Raw genomic sequence first — 20361 nt, 5'->3', positions numbered from 1 at the left:
AAAGCTTCCAGGCCGTGTTACGTGGTCAAATGGATCCGCGCACCGCGCTCCCCTACTCGATTGATTGGCGGGATTGCGGGCCTTGTTTAGCCGCGATGGATGGCTTCCGCCTATATTTCAGTATTAACTTTGCAAGCTCTATGTTTTGTGGGTCGAGGGGGCTGATATTGGTCTTGGTCATGGCAGTTTGGTTTCAACCCAGGTTGGGATCTGCGCTAGGAAAGAGCTGAATATATATTTACGGGAGGACGGTAACAAGCCACTCCGCAAAGTATCGAGTTCGTCGAGTAATTTGGGATAGCCCGAAGAGCACATACTACTCAGTGGCTTGGCTGCAGTCTCCAGCTATCGAACTCCACCAACCCACCATATAGAGACCGACTACAGCAAACAAGCACAGCCAAGCCCTACCCCAGATTCCTAACCCTTCGCTAATTGCCAATAGAAGATCCTGTTCATCCTGCTCGCAGCTAGCAATATTTTAGCACTTTTTGGATATTGAATACGCCTTGAAGATTGAACAGAACCCGAACAAGGAGGCTAGGTCAGCGGCTGAATACGCCCTGAAGGATGAATACGCTCACCAAGACGAATACGCTCTCGAACGCGGATACGCTCCGGGCAGTGAATACGCCATGATGAGTCTATATCTAGAAGCTTGTAAGATGAAAGTGCCACGACAGTAGATATATAAACCATCGTTCATATCTCAGTCATGAGTACTGCTTAATTCAGCAAAGTTGAACAGTTCCAATATCACGGCAATCGCTTTTTTCGATCTTCAATTCAAGAACAGCTTTTTTTGCTATTTTTGACGTGTTTGAAAATGCATTTTTCCAAGATCGTCACCGCGGTCGCCGCCCTCTGCATTCAAGGCAGCCTGGCAGTCAATGTCTTGACCTACACCGGTCGTGACTGCACGGGTACAGTGCAGGATGTCAAGGTTGATAATAATGCAGCCTGCTCCACTGAAACCCAACCATTCCAGTCCTATGTGGAAAATGGATGGGGAAAGAGTAACGGCCAAAGGATTGCGTTCTACGCCCAGCCCAGCTGCAGTACGAACTCATTTCTATATGACACGTACTCTTATGATGGAGACTACTTCCACTCCAAGCAATGCTACAATATCGACGGCCACTCGCCTGTTTCGACCGCTCGGGGCATGAAACTGTACTAGCCAGGTATGCTGGTAACTAAACCTTCCCATGGAAATAATTGAAAGCGGTAATTAACGTGGCTCTTGAGAAATAGGCGCCTCGCAATTCAACTGCTCCGTCAAAGGCATACTGCCATTGTTGTCCAGGTGAAATATTCATCTATGCCTCCATCAAACATGCAACCTTCACCCAGGAATTAGTCGATACTTCTATATACAAACCACTCATATGGAGGGCACCTCATCGATCTTGTTCATTTTTATGGTGACGAAGCTGCACTACAGTGATATCAGCCCAATCTCCAGTTCCTGCGAACTTGTCTCGGTTGAGCTATTCTGTCATTCTCATGTATTTAACCCAGTCGCTCGTTCAGTATTGTCATTAATCAGATTTGTCGATTCATGAATCAACCCAATACCCCCGTTCTTCCTCAGACGGCGTTTGCTGTTGTAACATAACACATGTCATCTCTGCTTTGCCGTATGGAGGGAAATGGGGTAAGGCGCCGCTGGCTTTGCTGAGTGCGACGGGCGAGCGGGTCTGGCTGAAACTGGATATGGCCTCCGAAATACTCACCTAACTGCAAGCCAGCTGGGCCTTCTCAGCATATTATTCAGCATCTCCATAATGGTGTCAGTTTGGCATTGGGATGCTTTTCATGCAGCATGTCGGCACGGAGATCCTCTGGAGCCGATACAGCGCCATACTCTGCGGGTGCCTATCATCTCTCTGGCGGCCATGCCATCACTCGATACGATGTTACATTCGTTCGCATAACGACAGATACCGGAATTGAAGGCTGGGATGAGAGTACTCCGTTTGACCGATACAATGCATCGCATGATGGCGGCATCCGAGCTGCCATCGCCGAGATAGCCCCTAAGATATTCAGCCTTGACCCTCGAAAGGTCGACCGCATCAGCGACGCCATGGATGCAGCCCGTCTGGGTAAGGAGCCGGCAAAGTCCGCAATCGACATCGCGTGCTGGGATGTATTCGGAAAATGGGCCGGGGTGGACGTATAGATGCCCAGCTACCCGTTCTCCTATCACTTCTCGTACCAGACGTGGAAGGGACGCGGAAATACATTGCTGACTCGAGAGCTGCTGGGTATACTGTGTTCTCTGTCAAGATCGGGTCCGATCCGGTGGCTAACGCCATCCAGGTTCAGGCAGCGCTTGACGATCAGACACATGGAGAACACTTCCTGGTCGACGCCAATGGCAGAATGGTGGTTGAGTCCGCTGTTCGGATGCTCAAGCTCCTTCCTGGTGGCCTGGACTTTGTCCATGAAGCCCCCATCGCTACATATCGGGAGAGCATCTCCCTCTGCCGCCGGACGAACGTGCCTATCATCTTTGACGATCTGGCATCAAATGAAACTACGCTTGCTCAAGTCATAGCTGATGATGCCATTGACGGGATAGGACTAGAGATCTCCAGGACCGATGGCTTAACTGTCTCACCGTTGACAAGATCGCCAAATAAATTGTTCAATTAAAAGACAAACATCTTCTAGCGACTGGCCATGGCAATAAAACTAAAACTTCAGTGCATAGGGTGGGACGAAAACGACGGCGATTCTGTGGCGACGGATCAACAGGGAGAAATCTAGCGATCTTTTGAGACGAAAGGGCCCAATAACACCCCGATGGTCCTCGCCGAGCTTGAGTTATATGGGCTACCTCCTTGAATTTCTCTAAATATCGGTGCATTTCGCCATCGCCTGCCAGGCCCACTACGGACCTATTCCTTGGTTTACTACGTAATGGAGATTCAATATGTAATCTATAAGTGCTCACTACTGTGGGAGATTCTTTGTCTCTGCCGCGCATCTTGAACGTCCCATCAGTCCCGAGTATCGGTAGCCATTTGGTATCGTGTGCTCCAAGCGCGGATTCCAAGATTCTCCAAAGTATGGGGCGACGCAATATCAGCAACGGTGTTTGAAGATTGAGCTTTTTGAACCCCACCCGGCAGTATTATCCAAATAGTACATGCTAAGTCTCCCGAGTCCAAACAAAGCCTATAAAATAAGAGAAGCTCTGTATTCTAGGCCCACAACCAGGAGGGCTCACAGCTAGAGAAGAGGCGGGGATTGCGTTGGCTCTTCACATGGCATCCCACCGTTCAGCAAAGGATGCCGTCTTCGGAAAGTGGGACCGGCACACAGCCACCATCTCGAAGCTTGATTGAATCCATTATTATTATGCCGCAGCACCCTCAGTCTCGAGGTCTCGATAGTACCTTGGATCGGTAACGGGGATCGTCACTGGACTCGACTCGCGCGCAGAGAAGCATGGCAGAGCCCTGGGTGTGCGACAAGGCTTATCATGAGCAACGGAATATACTAGCAAAAATGTGGCGGCTACTACTTCCCACAGTGTTACTTACTCGTTAATGTCACTGCCCTTGTCTGTGTCCGGCCTCACACAGATACCGGGGAACTGAGCCAACAGAATTGAGCCAACGGATGTGACATCTGTCACCCACAAGCTTTTGTGGAGCAGCCGTGGGCTAATGAGACCACGCGCTATCTGGTTAATAGGTCGAATTTCCCGGCATTCTGGTAGCCAACGACGCGTCGAGGATCTGAACCAAACTATGTTTGTAGGCTACGGGACTAGGGGACCTCGATGGCTGACGAAATCATTCCCATCATGGAGTTTACTATGGTCCCCTGACACCCTAGGCTCACCACAGGCCTGATGAGATTATGATTTACGATTTACCCATAAATGATATCATGCTCTCATTGGCTCATATGAGGCGTTGGGGGTGATTTTCGGACAGGCGGAAAATGGCTTTATGGGTCCCCGATTCCATAACGCTATAAACTGGGTCCCCGACATGAACGTGCCGCAGCAACCCAGGGATCCGTGCAGAGTTTCTTATTTCAACTAAATAAATATTCCGATCCCCTTCACCTTTACTTTTCTAGGACGGGGAGTCAAACTAGATAAAAATATGGACGAATGAACCGGAGGATCGAAAAAAAACACTCCGCCCCGTGAACTAGCGGATCTCCATTCTGCGTCACTTATCCTAGATCCAGCCTGACGTAATCTAAGAGGATTGTCGTGTCTGAAGCAAGTAGTTTACAAGCAAGTATAGAAGATCTCCAGGCTTTCTTTTTTATTCTCCACGGAGCGTTAAGCCAATTCCTCATTATTTCGATCAGAACCAACCACTTCCCAGGTCAACCATGGTTTTGCAACTAGAACAACGTATATATTCCCAGCAACATCCTATCCGAGCACTTGAGGAAATTCGTGCTGAATTATATGCAATATGGGCTATAGTAGCTCGACCGAACTCTTCGTCGAATGGGCAGTTGGCCTGGCGATCATTGCTGTTCGTATATATGCCCGTTGGTCCGTGGGAAAGCGGAACTTCTACTGGGACGAGCTATGTCTAGCGTTTGTGACGGTGTGTCTTTGTCTCATTTCCAATATACATATATCCATTATGGTGGTTTTGACTAGTTAGGTATTCTGGACGTTCCACACGGTATTCCTGTACCTTTGCACAGGTATGCAATTCACCTCGCACACGGCCTGCTAACCACCTCTAACCCGAGTGATGAATACCAGATGTCTATGGTTCCAACATCGGCCTCAACGAGCAGAGTGCCCTTGAGGTACCTAATGATCAGGTTGGAGCCTTGCGTGAAGGCTCTATCTACGCGTTCGTTTCCTGGCTTGCCTATATATTCATGGTGTGGTCGTTCAAAGGGGTCCTTATCTTCCTCTACAGCCGCCTAACGTGAGTGACTAAGAACCAAAGGAAAGGGGTCTGTCGGTATTGGGTACTAATTTATCTGCAGAACGGGCCTCCGGCAACATCGTATTCTACTCGGAGTCGGCATCGGGGCTGTTATTACATTTTTTGCCTCTCTGTTCTTCCACCTCTTCAGTTGCATGCCTGTTAGCAGGAGCTGGCAAGTCAAGCCGTATGCCGGTGGTAGGTTCCAAAAACAATATTACGTTGAAGGGTGGAAAGGAATAGCATAATACTAACAAAAACAAGATAACTGCACCATCCGGCCTAACAATTACATTGTAATAGAATGCCTCAGTATTGTGTACGTCGAAAAACACCATGACCACTGGCTCACTCACACTCACTCTCCACAACCAAAAGAACAGACATAGCAGTCATGGTCGTCCCGATGCCCCTTATTGTCGCCGCCCGAATCAGTACCTTGCAGAAGATCATCCTCTGCGGGCTCTTCTCCTCCGGCATCTTCGTCATGATCGCCGCCATCCTTCGCGCCTACTACTCCGTCACGAACATCAACAAGCTCTCGACCGCCCTCGGCTGGGCCTCCCGTGAAGCCCTCGTCTCAGCGATAATCGTCTGCGCTCCGGGAATAAAGCCACTTTTGACTAGGATTGGGTTATTCCGGTCTTACGGGTCGTCAAAGGGGTATAATAATTATACAAGCGGAGGTACCCCCGGGTCGAAGTCGAAGTCGAAGTCGAAGTCGAGGAATACGAGCACGATTTTTACCTCAAGAAGTAGGAAAAACGGTAGTGTTTTGCACAGCTTCACGGATAAAAGGGACAGCAAAGGTGACGGGCATACGCATCCATATGAGCTATCACGCCTAGAGCAGAGGAAGCGCAGGGGCAGCTCGGGGGAGAGCCAGGAGCATATTATTGAATCTGGGTATACAAATACCAATACATCTACTGGGACGGGAGGGAAAGGTGAGCGCGAGGACAGCCCAGATCATGGGATTCTGGTGACTACCGATGTTACGCTTGCGCGCGAGGATGCTTAAGGTGCAGGGCGGTTGCGGGCTGGTTTATACTGCTGGGATGCAGAATGGATGCTGGTTTGCTTGAATAGCCGATGTGCCTTTTTTAGTTAGATTCAAGTCTTCTGACTGCTTCGTTATTTTCTGTTTTACGTGTCAGGCGACTGTAATAGCCCCGGCTGGAGTGGCAGCGATTCTACACCTTTTATTTGTATGCCCATATTGAATCGTACAGGGAGGGAAATACGTTATGATACACGGGCTAGGGGTTATCCCTTGGGTATTCTATGCCTGCTTTAATCTTAATATTACTATTATATAAACTTATTATCTACCAAGACTTTAATAGAAACCCTTAAACTTTATATACAGAACAGAAAAGTTGGCTTAAATCCATTAACCCTATCTTATTAATAGTATTAGGATGACCGTAACCCGAAGTAACCCATCGCTATCTCTAATCCAAAGTAGATGAGCTTTGTTACACAACATACCACACTATCAGTTTCTCGTCATCTAGGCTTGTGTCAGCGTCGCTTTGTCCACTCCTGTTGTTAGTGTTTCCTGACTGGCACGCCTTCATCCCCAATAGCAGCGCGTCCCACTCTAATCATCCTCAGCCAAAGTAGGGAGTGGCTCAAGGGTTCGTTTGCCCAGGACGTAAGATCAAAAGCTACAACCACGGCGGAGAAAGCAAAGCCAACAAAACAGCAATAGAGGTCATCGCGATCGGATACAGACTCCCATCAGCGAGAGCGTAATCTACTTCCGGATGCGGGACACTGGGCCGAAGACACGTCAAGAGAGAGTGTTGAATCAATCTATAAATACGTATTATGCATGCAGATCCCGCTGCCTGGCTGGCGGGCGCTGCCGCGGAGACGATTGAATGTGACGTGGCGACCTGTTCCAGGAAATCTGCAAAACAATTCACGAACACCCGGCTCATGACGATCAAATCCAAACCTGCAGACGGGTTGGGACGCTGGTCCTTGATCATACAAGGCAATACATACTAAAGGGGTATTCCGGCGCCCTTGGACAATGTCCGCTGGAATTCACCATCCGGAAAGCTCCGTTATGGAAACACCTCAGGCCGATAGTCTCCAGCTACAGCACTACGGCGATGCCCGCGACTCGCTCTCTCCGAGCCTCAACCGGGCTAGCGACACTCACCCGTTGCGCGAACAGATAAATTGGACGCGGCAACTGGTCGTATCGCACGGCCACCAGAAGGGTTCTACCATCGAGAGGACGCAGTATGAAAGCCGGTTGGCGGGAGCCAGGAGAGAGCTGGAGATACTGCACGAACGACTCGAGTTCGAGGCAGCGAATGGGCGGATGTGGAGGGAGAAATATTGGGCTCTTGATGAGACGGTCAAGGAAGGGAAGATCGCTGTCGCCCCCGCTAATAATGGCGTGGCCGCCATGCACGACAACGGAGAGCAGCCCAACGAAGGCCATTGGCGCGTGCAGTACCAGAAAGAAAAGGCTGAGCGGCTGAGGTGCGAAGCCAACTGTGACGCCCTCCAGAGAGAGGTAACGGACCTCAAATTGGAAAACGCCCGCATGCTTGCTGCCAGCCAGCCAGAGGCAGTTGCAGCAGCAGAGGCGACATGGCGCCCAAAGCTGGAGACAAGGGAGAGAGAACTCGACAGGTCACGATCAAAAATCGAGGATGGGAACCGTGAGCTGGCATCGGAACGGGAGATGCATGAAAAAGCAAAGTACGAGTGGGCATCCCAAGAAGGTCAATTGAAGGATGCGCTGGACAAGAAAGACGCCGCGATCGGCGACCTGGAGCAAGAAGCCCGTAGACTCCAGGAAGAGCTCGAAGCTGTCCGAGACGACCGGGGCTTGAGTAAGAACTCTTTAGTTGCTAAATACCGAAAGAAGATGGATCAGGCAAATAGGCAAGCCAACGACCTCAAGTTCCAACTCCGAGAAAAGCAGCTTGCGGTGGAACTGCTGGAGATGAGGCTCTTGGAAGAGGAGGACGCGAACCAGCTCTGGAAGTACAAGTACGTGGTTGAGCATTAGGTATCGGTGCATGGTAATCACAATGGCTGCCTTCTTCCAGCTGGCGAACTGCCCATGACTGATGTGTCCAACTGATTAGAACGAAGCGAGGCAGTTTGACTGCAGCCCTGCATCTGAGTTGCATATTGTTTGGCTGCATCTTCGGCGCGAGGCGAGGCCAAGCAACCCCAATTCCCAAGCAAAATCCATGGCCGCCGGAATTTCAGCTTTGCTCGGCCATCAAAGGGTGTGACCATCAATAAATGACACGCGTCCCTAGACTGGCGTGTATTTATTGCACCTTGCCTGATTCCATGTCCAGGACGAGTTCACACATTCACTACCGCAACACAGGTCAGTACATCACCAAGAATTCCAGTTCATCTTCTCCCAAACCTAACTAACGTTGCCCGCCCATCGACACAGCCCCCATCTTAATACACTATGGCCGACAAAGAGGAAAAATCCGACCAAGATAAATCCAGCACCGATGCGTCGAATCGCGAACCTCCCAAAACAGGGCCCAATCCCGGGTCACCTTCACCCGGCTCAGCCGCACAAAGGCTTCGACAGAACCTTGTCGCTGTGGAAAAGAGCTCTTCCCAGCTGAAGGGGAGAGGGGACTGGGTGTATAAAGAGAACAATGATCTCAAGGCGCAAGTCAAGGAGCTCCTGGAGAAGAATGCGGAACTGAACAGTGAAGTCCAATCTCTGCGTGGGGACATCGACTTTGCCACCACCGAGCTGGAAACTGTCAACAAGGCGTTGCTGGGCTTGATGGATCCTCCCCCGCTTGCAGAATGAGATTACGGCATTGCTCGGTTTGGCAGTATGGCAGCATCATGTAGCGATAAATTCTCTGTTGAATAATAGACTTTGAATCCAAGAGGGAATCATCTCCACCGAACGAAATGCCCCTACAACTACCTCGTTTCGAATGTCTCACGGCAAAAACGCCTCAGCAGTAACTTTGCAAGACTTCATTTCCCAGCAATTAACTGTTGGAAAGATAGAATGCAGGAGTTCTGGGGCATGGGGCAGGGTTGACGGTCTGCAGTTCATCGATATATTGTAACGCCAGGACCCATTTGGGAAGCAAGGGAGTTAGAGCAGCCAGCTATACTGGGACCAGATACCAGAATTAGCCGGCTGGACGAGGGCTGATCGCGAAGCGTACGGGCAATTCAACTCTGCAACTGAAGAAAGCAGCTCGCCTCAATGACAAGAGATTATGTGGCTGCACTCATTTTGAGTGAAGGAGATCACATTAAACTGCTTACATTGATAGAGGAGGACGATATGATCCTGGTAAATGAATCCCCAGGCATTCGGGTGTGTCAGAACTGTTCAAAATAGCGTTGGGGACTCGCTTGCGTTGGGCGGCTGAACAAGGCAGCTCAACAAATTGTCAAGCAATGAAACTCCATATTACGAGGCTATTCCCTATACAGAATGTGCAGGTACCTAGGTCCCGGTTGCTTGCTCTAGTGATTATATGTTCATTTCAAGCCGCGCAGAATGCGGAAAGTGACTCGGTTCCATGTAGGTTATAACATCCTCCGAAGCCCTAAATCGTTCCGCTGTGCTGTTAACCAACTTCTTCATCTAGCTTTCTCTGCCTCTCCCGCTTCCACGTCAACGCCTTGCTGAGATTCACCACAAAGACAACAGCCGCGACTATTCCCAACCCAAGGATCACTGCCAACGGCACCACAATCGACACCACCGCCAACCACCCCGAAACAACCCGAAAGGCCGCGCTGCGCTCCAGGAAGTCCGTCGCAAGACCGGTCTGCATCGCCGTCAGCGCCAGCGCAATATAGACAGTAGTTATACTAAGGGGTGCAATGTATGCCGTGAAAAGCTCGCCGTATGTCTGGTATTGGAATTCATAGCCACGGATGAGGCAGCCGTGCCGCAGGCGGTAGACGAGGTTCAGGCGGGATAGCCGGAGTTCTCCGTAGGTGTAGCGTGGACTTCGTTTCGACGGAGATCCCAGGCGTGTAGTGGCTAGGGCTGAGCAGTTGCTCGTCCTTGCTGTGAGGACTTGCTGCGTGAGGAGGACCCAGGAAGGCCACTGCAGAGATGCGGAGACGAGGTTGTGCGACTGCGCAATGGCAAAGTCACTCTCGGATTGGATGAGTGCGAGATAGGAGCAGAGAAAGCCGACCGCATCAAAATATACCTGAGCATGAGGGCATATATGGTCGTGCCAAAACTGCGGGGCGAGTAGGTATCGCGGTAGTGGCTTGATGTGCATGCGGCGCGTTCGTTCCCAGACGAGGTGCATTTCTACTCGCTGGTCAGGGACGATACTGCGCCCGACTGCGACCTGGAAGGTCAGCGGGCGTGGAGGAAGCGCGCGGCCTGCTATCCACAGCCACTCTTGGACGTGAGTAAGTCGTTTGACGCAGAGGTCACGCGCCACAAACTGCGACGCGTTCAACGAGGGACAATACTGGGCGTGGGTTTGAGGGCATCGAGTCGAGGCAGGGAGCAGATCACTAATTTCGGTTCTGGAAATGGCGGATGATGCAAAGGCAGACTCAAAGGGTGGTTTCAAAGCCATTATGGGCCGGACAACAAGCAACACTTCGGGGGACCCGGGCAGGCCGAGAGTTAAATCCACGCCCGGGTTGGATGACCTGTCGCTGATCGAACAATATACCTGCGTCGTCTTGCATCTGCACGACGTCTGCATGGCTGCCTCCCTGCCTGGCTGACGCGACTTTTGCGAGGTCCGACTATGCTTTTCCTTTTCTTGCTTTTCCTCGTCTTTGGTTTGCTTTCCCCTTCACTGGAAAACCAGCCACCCCAGCCAGACAGTTTGCCCACGACCAGAATGAGTCCATCAACGAAAGATCGAACATCCGTGGAAGACAACTCCTGCAGGCTTCAGGAGATACGTACGGTTACAGAGCCCAAAGTCACGTACGCCGCACCCACTGCAAGTCGTAAGCTCCAGCTCTAACCCTCGCAGCATCATTGCCATCCATGGCCTCGAGACATCATCCGCCGGCACCTGGGTATACAAGCACAAACGTGTCCGGACCTCAAATCACAGCGGGGATACACCAGGACAGCCAACGAAGGCTGCAGAAGAAACAAATTGGCTTAAAGACCCCAACATGTTGCCACTAGATGTGCCAACGGCACAAATCTACACGTATGACTGGCCAGGCAATTTCCTCAGCGGGAGCATAGATGAACCCCTCAAAGGACACGCGACTACCTTCTTGGCTGACCTTGGAGCTGAATTGCGCAGGCAGCCGAAGAGGCCAATCATTTTCATCGCCTCGTGTTTCGGTGGCCTGCTGCTGGCCAAGGTACGGACGGGGGGCATTCTGCTAAACGTGACGTAGGCTAACGGAACAATATAGGCCCTTGTCATGGAATACCAGGACCGCGATCGGCGCGGCGATATTCTCAGTCAAACAGTGGGCATTGTCTTCCTTGCAACCCCGTTCAGAGGCACTGCTGCGGCCGCACTGGCCAAGTGGGCAGCGGTTGGCGCGAGGCTCATAGGCAAAGAATCCTCTCAGTCACTTGTTACTATGCTATGGAGAACAAAGAAACAGCTAAAAGAATTGATAGACGACTTTGAGGAAGTAATGGCGCACCCGATGCCAATGCCCCTGCGCTGTTACTACGAACAGCAGAAAACACAGATGGTACGGCGGCTTCGCCCAAGGATACTGGGCAGAGCACTTGCTCCCCTTTCCCCCAAGATCATGGTAAGTACCCTCGGTGCCTCGGTCTTATCATGTCGCATCAGCCTGACCTCTGGTAGCTGGTCGATCAAAATTCCGCTTCGTTGAGCGGCGCTCGTTATAAGCAAGGACGGAACGTGCCACACGTTCTGATGAACAAGTTTAGTGGTCGAACTGCCAGTGACTACAAGATCCTTATAGATGATATCAACCACTTTGTGAGTAAAGCTCAGCATACGATATACGGCCGATCACAGGGTAAGGTTTCATTTCTCCTGTCTTCTTCATGACCCAGGCTGATACGCCACTGCCAGCTCCCAGCATAGCGCATGTCATGATTCCGGGTAGACGTAACAAGGATTTTGCTGGCCGGAATATTGAATTAGAACGACTCGCGAGTCTCATTCCCCCGAGCAGCTCTGAAAATCACTGTCCAGTCAACGCTATCGTTGGTCTAGATGGAGTCGGCAAGTCAGAGCTGGCGATGGAGGCTGCGTACAGGCTCCATGAAAACTACTCTGATTGCTCTATGTTCTGGGTAAGATCTGACAGTGAAGAGAGTTTAAAGGCTGACTATGAAGGCATCATGAAAGCGCTAGGGCTTCCTGTCCAACCGGATAACGCGGTAAGGGAAGTCAATCAGGAACTGGACAACAGACCCGGTCCATGGCTCCTGATATTTGACGGTGTTGACGAGAAAGAAACCTTCTTCAAAAAATGGCTGGACAGCGAGTGGCTGCCCAAAAATAAAGTTGGCTCCATTCTTATAACCACGGGGAATAGAGGCATCGCAAGCAAACTCGAGGCGGTAACAGTCGATCTCTCATTTATGAACGACAACGAAGCTCTTGACTTCTTGACGCGCAGGCTCGGTAGTACCCACGCCGGCATTGATCCCACAGGTCAAGATGCGGACACTGTTGAGCTACTACGCCTTTTGGCCGGCCTCCCCTTGGCGATTGATCTTGCAACGAAGTACATTAATAACACAATGTGCACCGTCCGAGACTATGTTGAGTTGTGGCGCAAGCAGGGCGGGAAAATGATCCGCAGTCTTTGCGAATTTCCATCAGGGCAGCAGCGGCATAGTTCCGATGTCAGTAGACGCGCAATGGCCGCTACATGGCTGATCACGCTAGAGAGGATCCAGCAGAATACAAAAGCCTCATTTGAATGGATGAAGTTTATCGCACAGTGCGACCAGAGAAATATCCCGATATCGATGATTGAGAGGGAAACCGGAGTGACGCTGAATGATGCAATTGAAGAATTGATGGCATATTCCTTCGTGACCAGACCAGAGTACGGGTCACAGTGCATTGATGTCCATCCGCTGGTGCAATTGGCAATGAAAATCTGGCTGTCACAGAGAGGCCAGGGGAAGTCGACGACACTACGCACTATAGAGCGTCTACAGCTCCCATTCCCAACCAGTGAAACCCTGGACAAATGGAAGGATGAGATTGGCCATGTCGAAAGCATGCTTGAGCAGCACAGCGACGAAAGCATTGGCTACGTGCAATCAGTTTGGCGGGTGATTTATATGGCAGGTCATGCAAGGTATCTGCTTAATGACAAGACCAGGGCAACCATGCTGCATGGTCGTGCGATGAGAATGGAAGCCCTAAACCCTGCCAATCTTTCTGCAACTGCCGCACGGCTGAGACGCGAGGGGAAGTACCAGGAGGAGGAGATGCAGTACAACGAAGTGGTGAAGCAGCACAAGGTTATCTTCGAGAATGATCATCCTATTGTCACCGAGCAGGAGAAACATCTTGCATCCACGCTGCTTATGCAGGGAAATACTGAGTCAGCAATTAAGATATACTCGAGGGTGCTTAGCGTGGAAGAGCGCATGTTGGGGACTGAGCATCCCTGCACCCTGGCTACGAGAAGAAGCCTCGGTCTTTCCTTGAAAGCCAATGGAGATCTGGCGGGGGCAATTGCTCATTATGAAGCTCTCCTTCGCGTGGAGAAAGAGACATTAGAGAATATAAGCGCAGCAGCCATTAGCAGCATGGATGAGCTCGCCATTCTGTACCAACAACAGGCGCAGTATACCCAAAGTGAATCGCTGCTGAGGCGGATAGTTCGGCGAAAAAATGGGATATATGGCGAGCACCATCCCTCGACCCGGGCGAGTAAGAGACTGTTGACGCTGGCGCAGGAACGGCGCTACAGCCTCTCAAAGGATGCTGGCACTGCGCCACGTACCGATGATATGCGTTGACCATGTATAATGAAATGATATAGTTAGACAACCACTTGGGTCTTGCTGTTGCACCTGCTGTGGAGGGAGATTAGTATTCAGAATGATTACATTTTCTTACTATTCTGTCACAAGATTAATTTCAAAAAAGATAAGAATTTACCATTTACATTAATATACTACTATTCCACTGTTCCCTGCAGGAGCTAGCTATAATATATATATATAAATCGTATTTATAAAGAATTTGATCTAGATATCCAAATTCTTTACGGATATACCATTACTATATATAATAAAAAAGAATATAGTATCGGTTGTGAATTTGTGACGGTTAGCGGGGCGCTGGAAACCTACCCCGACAGTACAGAATCAGTGGACTCGAGATTATGCTTCCCACTTTTTGTTCCGTGCGCTGGCTGTACCAACCTTGATAGACTTCATTTTTCAACTGTTATGGCTGTGTCCTCCGTACTTGCGACCTAGGGCTCTAAACGAGCTTAAATCATAAATGATTATCTCCTGGTGGCTCCTCCGCGGAAATCCACCAGCATTCGCCAGTAAACAACTGAGACACATTGAAACCTCCCCAGTCCTGCTTTGGCAAGTGGATCGCTAATATTGTCTAACGCCAAGCAAGAGTGACGACGTCTGCAGTGGCTGTGCTCAGTGTATTAAACCCGCTAATAAACCAGAACTGCAGAGCCCTAGTGGAGATTCAGGATTCATACCGCAATGTTGCTCTCTGCCCGACGAACGGTCATTGCCAGCTGCGGGATCGTATTATGTATACTGCTTCTCATATTCTCCCAGCACCGTGCCCCTGCACCGGTCATACCACCAATTGCTCCTGTCGCTCCCAGTTCATTCAACGGCCTGGCTCCACACTGGACGACGGAGCAGTTGGAGCCCCGATTTGCGTACGTGCAATATGCGACCGACGTCAACTATCTTTGTAATTCTGTGAGTGGCAGCAACACCCATGCTGTGACCCATTACGGATTGACTCGTCGACTCACATGAACAGATGATCAATTTTGGCCTGCTCGTGCGCTACGGAGCACAATATGACAAGGTGTTGGTCTTCCCAAAACAATGGGAAAACGACGTGAGCAGAAACTCCTACCATGGCTGAGTCCCGCATCTGCTAAGCAGTTTGCACCTTGACACCAGGCCACCTCTCGCGAGCACCGTATCCTCAACAAAATCCGTATTAAATACGCACACCTAAACCTCAAATTCCACCCCGTCGACATGCTCTCTACATCCGCCGGTGACCCAACATGGCGCAACAGCCTAACCAAGTTCCAAGCCTTCGGCCTGACCGCGTACACCCGCGCTCTGGTCTTCGACTCCGACTCCCTAGTCCTCAACAACATGGACCACTACTTCCTCAGCCCGCTCGCCCCCGTCGCCGTGCCCCGAGCCTACTGGCTCACCGACCCCAGCGTGAAAACCCAGATCCTCAGCTCCCACGTCATGCTCATCGCGCCAAACGCGGGAAACTACAACAGGATTCTCGCGGACGCGAAGTCATCCGGCGATTTCGACATGGAGGTCCTAAACCGGCTATTCGGCGACAGTGCCATGATTTTGCCCCATCGGCGCCTTGCACTGCTGACCGGCGAGTTCCGGAATAAGGATCATACCCATAAGCTGTATATGGCCGAGGATCCGGACGAGGAGTGGAATGCCATGGCGGAGGTCTCGCGGGCTTGTCTGGTGCACTTTAGTGATTGGCCCTTGCCGAAGCCCTGGCTGCCGCATACAGATGAGCAGTGGAATTCGGCGCTTCCAGAATGCTTGGAAGGAGACAAGGAGACGCCTGATAAACCAAAGTGTGCGGATGTTTTTATGTGGACGGGTATCTATGAGGATTATCATCAGGAGAAGGACCAAGTTTGTGGGCCGCTTTTGGATGTATAGCAAACCGTGACTTAGGGTGCTGGTTCGCTACTAGAGGTCTTGCTAGATAGTACTTGGGAATGTATTGTTCGTACGGTTCTAGTGGAAACATGCGAACAATTCATCTTGGCCGACTCGGCGCCGTCAGGAATACCATGTGGGTTTGGCGTGATCGATCCAGCCAGATCAGCACATGCTTGGACATATAGCAGACTTCAAAAGAATTAAGACAGTCGTCACCGCATATGCCGGGGGGGTCCAACTGATAGATGCAATTGCCATCGTAATCAACTGCCCTAACTTCCGACGTTCTGAAAGCTGAATGTGGACCACAAATTCACTGCAATGTGGTGTATCAATACTAGAATATTTTCCAGGACATGAGGTGGGAATATCTTACAATCAATGAGAAGCGCCGACTATGGTATATCAAGACCGTGTCTCAAGGGGAGGACTTATATATTGTTCTTGACATGCATATTCTGTCAAGTTCACTATACATAATCAAACTCGAGTAGATGTGTGGATTCGAGCATTAGACAGATAGATGACTACGCAAGTCTGTTCTTAATGAAGAACTTGATACGTCTGGGGCAGTGTTCTGAAGACTGGGATGGGTAGGAGCATATGCGAAATACGTTGCTGTCTCACCCCTGATGCTCGTCCCTAGGGCATATGGCTGGAGCTGGGAGTTTGCAGCCGCAATACCAGAGGAAGGATGGATCTTCGGCTCCTGCAGTTGCCGGTTAATTCAGTAGCCAACCTCCGGCTCCAACACAGGCATGGATAACTGCGACTCATGCCTCCCGTCACATAGCCAGGATTCAACCGGGGAGGCGAGTGCTACGAAGGCGAATGTCTATTGTTGATAGTAATGTCCGTGACTGAGACCTAGTCTAAATTGGAGAAAGTCAAGGAGGCGTGAGTGAAGAATGACCTTCCGCGAGGGCCTGTTCCTATGCAGCGTTTGGTTCCATGGAACGAGACTGTGTAGGCATATTTACTTGTGGAGAGCAACGCGATGAAGGTCAGGATTATTTTTATTGTAGACTGATATTGTATAAACGTCAGTAGTCATCCTATTGGTGGTCGGTCAGCCAATACCAAGACCATAATTACTCGTATATTCCGTCTCCTTCGTCGATCTGGGCTACCCCAGTATGTGAGCGTTCAGTGTCACTTGCTATAGCCTTCCTCTGTGCGGAGTACATGCTACTAAGAGGCTTATGGTTCTCCAATTTCTCGGCGTACAGATCTGCTCCACAGTCCAGAGATATAGTCTTCCTGGCCACCCGAGTCTTCTGCCCTAGTCGAATGAGGGATGGGATCTATATCAAGGCGGCCTTTAGAGCGATTTCTGCCGAGTTTGATATTATTACCTTCCACAGCTTAAACAGGGAACAGTGAACCAGAATACTACCTCTGACGTACTCCAAGGTCCAACGTCCCCATGTGGTAATTGCTTGCACACGGGGGCCATTGGCCCCCAACTGGCTTACAGTTGATGGACGGCCGGGCGTTGGGTTCCATGGACCCATAACGGCCATATCGACGGTTAAGGGCCCCTGTTCCGAAGGCAAAGAGTCATCCTTCATACTTGCCCAGAATATAGCGTGTCTGGGCAGCAGTATTCATAGTAATCAATCATAGTCCAGCAGGTAAGCCGAGCCGGATACAACGGGAAGGACAAGACCAAGGCATCTAGATTACGGCTATATAAAGCCATGAAGACAGAAGCATTCTCAAGCACAGCAGACAACCCTCTCTAACTTGCAAACCTCCATCGTCGTCCAACGCCTTATCTTATTTCCAGAGGTAGGTACCTCGATTACACTAAATGGCTACGAGTCTTACTTTTCTAGAAAAGTTGAAGGCAACACCGTACACAACATGCGTCTCTCGGTCCTTGCCCTCGCCGCTGTCACTCAGACAGCCTTAGGATGTACCTTTGGCATAGCGTTAACCCATAGTACGGCGCATGGTTCTGACGAGGTCGAATGTTACGCACAGATCTGGGAGAGTGACGATGTCGACTTCTGGAATGACGGACCTGCCTCCTACACCAATACGGAATGTCAAGCCGGCTGCTATGATGTTGAGCATAAAGGAAATACCTACCAATTCTGTCTTGATTCCGTGGCAAATAATCGACTCCATGGAGACGCCACTGTTCAGCTCACCAGTAACGGCGGCGGCGACTTGCTCCATATCAAACCCGATGGAGAGGAGTATCATCAGGTGGCGAACGTCTTTCTTGGCCAAACGGATTACCGTGCTTATTACCTTGCTGGTACTTCCTGCCCTGACGGATCGGCCTAGCGGGCTGGTGAATGGTGTGTGAAAGATGTTACAGTTTGAACATCACTTGGCCATCTATTCGACGTGTGGTGCAGATGGGCCTTGATGGTCAGGGCCTGGGTTTCGGTTACTGGGGAAGGAAATTATGCTTATTTAAAGCTGTGGCACACATGGCGATGGGATTGTCATAAGCTGTTTAGGCTCTTTGTATATGCATTTGTTCTTGGAAATTAATAAATCCCATATCAACAACGTTGTCATACTAAGTAAGTCCAAGTTGGTAGTATAGCCTGAAAATGATATAACCTGCCCTCGCAAGCATAATTCATATGTGATAACATCCCGAATTCGGTAGATATCGAAGCCATTGAAATGTCCAAGTTGGATTTCGTCAAGACCCATTTTGGGCCAGGATCTCTAACCTAATTCCTAATCTTAGCCCTTGATTTGGGATTCGAGGGCCTGGTTCCCTTCCTCACCTGTGGCGAGGGCCCGGCCGAGGTGCAACAAACAGGACAAACACTTGCGTGGCTTTGTTATACAATTTATCTACCTAGAATAGGAAGAGCGTGAGTAGTTTATAAAACTAAAGGTCTACGAGAGTCGGTGAGGCTCGAGAGTAATCCCGGGATCTATGCAGGATTGAACCGAGTTTGTTCCAGACGAAAATGTATAGGACTGAGTGATAGAAGTGAACAAAAATCAAGAACAGATGTACATTACCCCTGACCAACATTTACCCTCGATGAGAACGATTGTATAGCGGATAAGGGTGGGGTTGTTAGGCTAACCGGGTATCCGATAAGTGTGCGCAGCTAGCCAGAGCGTGGGTGATCTGCGATGACTCAAACCACCAGGAGGCCAAAATCTATAAGATTATAGCATTTCCACTGCTTCAATGTCATCGATATTGTTCGACTGCAAGAGATGAGATGACCTCTGCGTTTTCAACTCCCCAGCTTAGCAAGTATCTTAAGCACCTTGCGCTTCCCGCTGAATATGACCAGTTTATCCACGATCCGCAGCATTTCCCGAAGACAGAAGAGGCACTGACTACTCTTTTCCGGGGTCAAATCACACGGTTTCCATACGATAATTTGTCAGCACATTATTCCAACACAGATGTTATCGATATTCGGCCGGAAAGCATCTATGCCAAGCTGATGGGCCCCGAGGATTCAGTGCCATCTGGGCGAGGAGGCTATTGCCTAGAGTGCAGTATCTTCTTTTACCATGCTCTGTTGGGCTTGGGATTTTCTGCCTACACGACGGGAGTCCGGAACCGAGGGCGGATTGATGGCGTGCCTCAAGGCGAATACAGGGGATGGTAAGACTCCTCCAAAACCCTGCACCCAAACCAAACTGACACCGAAGCAGGACACATATTGTGACTATCGTCCAACTTCCATCTGGGGAGCAATACCATGTCGACGTTGCATTTGGGGGCGATGGACCAACGCGACCGCTGAGACTAGTGTCAGGGCAACCCGTTCATAATCTCGGAACGCAAGAGGTGCAGCTTGTTCACGGAAATATTCCCAAGCAAACACGTCTTGAGCAAAAGCTCTGGGTATACCAGTACCGCAATGGGCCCGCAAAGGAGTGGAATTCTTTCTATGCCTTTGCAGAGCTTGAATTCTTTCAAGATGACTTCGAAGTTATTAATCGGTATACAAGCTGGGAAGCTCGGGACAGGGGCAATTTCTGGGTTGTCAAGTTCATACGTGGCGAGGAAACGAAGGGGCTGCCTCTGCTTGATGGTGAGAGTGTCTTTACGGATGCAGGCGCGGTTCCTATAGTTGGAAAACTCATGTACATCAATGGGGTGGTGAAGCTGAATATGGGAGGGAGGACACGGGTCATTGATTCATTCCAGAGTGAGGAGGAGAAATTTGGTGGTCTGAGGAGATGGTTTGGAATGACAGTTAACTCAATAAGGCTTTGAATTAGGAGCTCAAGCCTAGTGTGTAGTAGGCAAGGGAGGATTTGAAGGCTGCTATTTGAGTACACCGGTCTTTGGGGAGTAAGTAAAACTAGCAGGTCCACTGTTAAGCGATAGTTGGTCAGGATTGTCTTCCCACCGCGAAGAGATACTCGGACCCGGGGGAGTGAGAGTCGTGGACGACAAGGGGATGCCCTCATTATCCATTCCTATTCACAGTTATTTCAAATAGGAGTAATGCCTTTAATCAACCCCAGACACCCTTAAGATATACATCTTCCTTTAGCTATTTAGATATCATACAGATGCTCCCCCCACACAGTAACAACGCCAATGGGATGTGGTCTCGCGCTTAG

The 20361-nt window shown here is 50.1% G+C and overlaps 10 protein-coding genes across 10 annotated transcripts; 9 read left to right on the top strand and 1 right to left on the bottom strand.

Annotated features, from left to right (window-relative positions):
- Positions 1–826: 826 nt before the first annotated feature.
- On the top strand, positions 827–1180 carry ASPVEDRAFT_77560 (uncharacterized protein; the record flags this gene model as incomplete). Its single annotated transcript, XM_040816405.1, has 1 exon — positions 827–1180. One exon carries the CDS (start codon positions 827–829, stop codon positions 1178–1180), a length of 354 nt encoding a protein of 117 aa, XP_040661542.1.
- A 645-nt stretch (positions 1181–1825) lies between these two features.
- ASPVEDRAFT_22817 (uncharacterized protein) lies at positions 1826–2661 on the top strand (the record flags this gene model as incomplete). The annotated part of the gene is made up of 2 exons (XM_040809502.1): positions 1826–2108; positions 2225–2661. The coding sequence occupies 2 exons, from the start codon at positions 1826–1828 to the stop codon at positions 2659–2661; spliced, it is 720 nt and encodes a 239-aa protein (XP_040661541.1).
- A 1738-nt stretch (positions 2662–4399) lies between these two features.
- Positions 4400–6030, top strand: ASPVEDRAFT_871137 (uncharacterized protein). Its single transcript, XM_040817980.1, has 5 exons — positions 4400–4589; positions 4650–4692; positions 4754–4925; positions 4987–5123; positions 5309–6030. Exons 1-5 carry the CDS (start codon positions 4452–4454, stop codon positions 5944–5946), a joined length of 1128 nt encoding a protein of 375 aa, XP_040661540.1. The 5' UTR covers positions 4400–4451; the 3' UTR covers positions 5947–6030.
- A 936-nt stretch (positions 6031–6966) lies between these two features.
- Positions 6967–7962, top strand: ASPVEDRAFT_22815 (uncharacterized protein; the record flags this gene model as incomplete). Its single annotated transcript, XM_040809501.1, has 1 exon — positions 6967–7962. One exon carries the CDS (start codon positions 6967–6969, stop codon positions 7960–7962), a length of 996 nt encoding a protein of 331 aa, XP_040661539.1.
- Positions 7963–8138: 176 nt separating this feature from the next.
- ASPVEDRAFT_205134 (uncharacterized protein) lies at positions 8139–9137 on the top strand. The gene is made up of 2 exons (XM_040809430.1): positions 8139–8295; positions 8368–9137. The coding sequence occupies exon 2, from the start codon at positions 8386–8388 to the stop codon at positions 8743–8745; it is 360 nt and encodes a 119-aa protein (XP_040661538.1). The 5' UTR covers positions 8139–8295; positions 8368–8385; the 3' UTR covers positions 8746–9137.
- A 184-nt stretch (positions 9138–9321) lies between these two features.
- ASPVEDRAFT_35102 (uncharacterized protein) lies at positions 9322–10601 on the bottom strand. Its single transcript, XM_040810920.1, has one exon. It carries the CDS (start codon positions 10508–10510, stop codon positions 9530–9532), a length of 981 nt encoding a protein of 326 aa, XP_040661537.1. The 5' UTR covers positions 10511–10601; the 3' UTR covers positions 9322–9529.
- Positions 10602–10783: 182 nt separating this feature from the next.
- ASPVEDRAFT_77554 (uncharacterized protein) lies at positions 10784–13881 on the top strand (the record flags this gene model as incomplete). Its single annotated transcript, XM_040816404.1, has 5 exons — positions 10784–10872; positions 10922–11267; positions 11322–11675; positions 11732–11909; positions 11966–13881. The coding sequence occupies 5 exons, from the start codon at positions 10784–10786 to the stop codon at positions 13879–13881; spliced, it is 2883 nt and encodes a 960-aa protein (XP_040661536.1).
- Positions 13882–14562: 681 nt separating this feature from the next.
- On the top strand, positions 14563–16095 carry ASPVEDRAFT_180793 (uncharacterized protein). The gene is made up of 3 exons (XM_040808864.1): positions 14563–14823; positions 14888–14968; positions 15034–16095. Exons 1-3 carry the CDS (start codon positions 14596–14598, stop codon positions 15784–15786), a joined length of 1062 nt encoding a protein of 353 aa, XP_040661535.1. The 5' UTR covers positions 14563–14595; the 3' UTR covers positions 15787–16095.
- A 1560-nt stretch (positions 16096–17655) lies between these two features.
- Positions 17656–18084, top strand: ASPVEDRAFT_22810 (uncharacterized protein; the record flags this gene model as incomplete). Its single annotated transcript, XM_040809500.1, has 1 exon — positions 17656–18084. The coding sequence occupies one exon, from the start codon at positions 17656–17658 to the stop codon at positions 18082–18084; it is 429 nt and encodes a 142-aa protein (XP_040661534.1).
- A 911-nt stretch (positions 18085–18995) lies between these two features.
- Positions 18996–20008, top strand: ASPVEDRAFT_120962 (uncharacterized protein; the record flags this gene model as incomplete). Its single annotated transcript, XM_040805840.1, has 2 exons — positions 18996–19390; positions 19441–20008. The coding sequence occupies 2 exons, from the start codon at positions 18996–18998 to the stop codon at positions 20006–20008; spliced, it is 963 nt and encodes a 320-aa protein (XP_040661533.1).
- Positions 20009–20361: the final 353 nt, after the last annotated feature.

The sequence above is a fragment of the Aspergillus versicolor genome (assembly GCF_001890125.1).
Source record: "Aspergillus versicolor CBS 583.65 unplaced genomic scaffold ASPVEscaffold_1, whole genome shotgun sequence".
In the NCBI taxonomy this organism is placed as follows: domain Eukaryota; kingdom Fungi; phylum Ascomycota; class Eurotiomycetes; order Eurotiales; family Aspergillaceae; genus Aspergillus; species Aspergillus versicolor.
The sequence above is the reverse complement of the archived record's forward strand: the minus strand, read 5'-3'. Positions and strand labels throughout refer to the sequence as shown.

Excerpts from the sequence above, each read along its gene's own strand:
- ASPVEDRAFT_871137 (XM_040817980.1), top strand. The coding sequence starts at position 4,452 with ATGGGCTATAGTAGCTCGACCGAACTCTTCGTCGAATGGGCAGTTGGC. Across the intron at positions 4,590-4,649 it reads TATGTCTAGCGTTTGTGACG|GTATTCTGGACGTTCCACAC; the intron begins GTGTGTCTTTGT and ends TTGACTAGTTAG. Across the intron at positions 4,693-4,753 it reads ATTCCTGTACCTTTGCACAG|ATGTCTATGGTTCCAACATC; the intron begins GTATGCAATTCA and ends GATGAATACCAG.
- ASPVEDRAFT_205134 (XM_040809430.1), top strand. The coding sequence starts at position 8,386 with ATGGCCGACAAAGAGGAAAAATCCGACCAAGATAAATCCAGCACCGAT.
- ASPVEDRAFT_35102 (XM_040810920.1), bottom strand. The coding sequence starts at position 10,510 with ATGGCTTTGAAACCACCCTTTGAGTCTGCCTTTGCATCATCCGCCATT.
- ASPVEDRAFT_180793 (XM_040808864.1), top strand. The coding sequence starts at position 14,596 with ATGTTGCTCTCTGCCCGACGAACGGTCATTGCCAGCTGCGGGATCGTA. Across the intron at positions 14,824-14,887 it reads TCAACTATCTTTGTAATTCT|ATGATCAATTTTGGCCTGCT; the intron begins GTGAGTGGCAGC and ends TCACATGAACAG. Across the intron at positions 14,969-15,033 it reads CAAAACAATGGGAAAACGAC|GCCACCTCTCGCGAGCACCG; the intron begins GTGAGCAGAAAC and ends CCTTGACACCAG.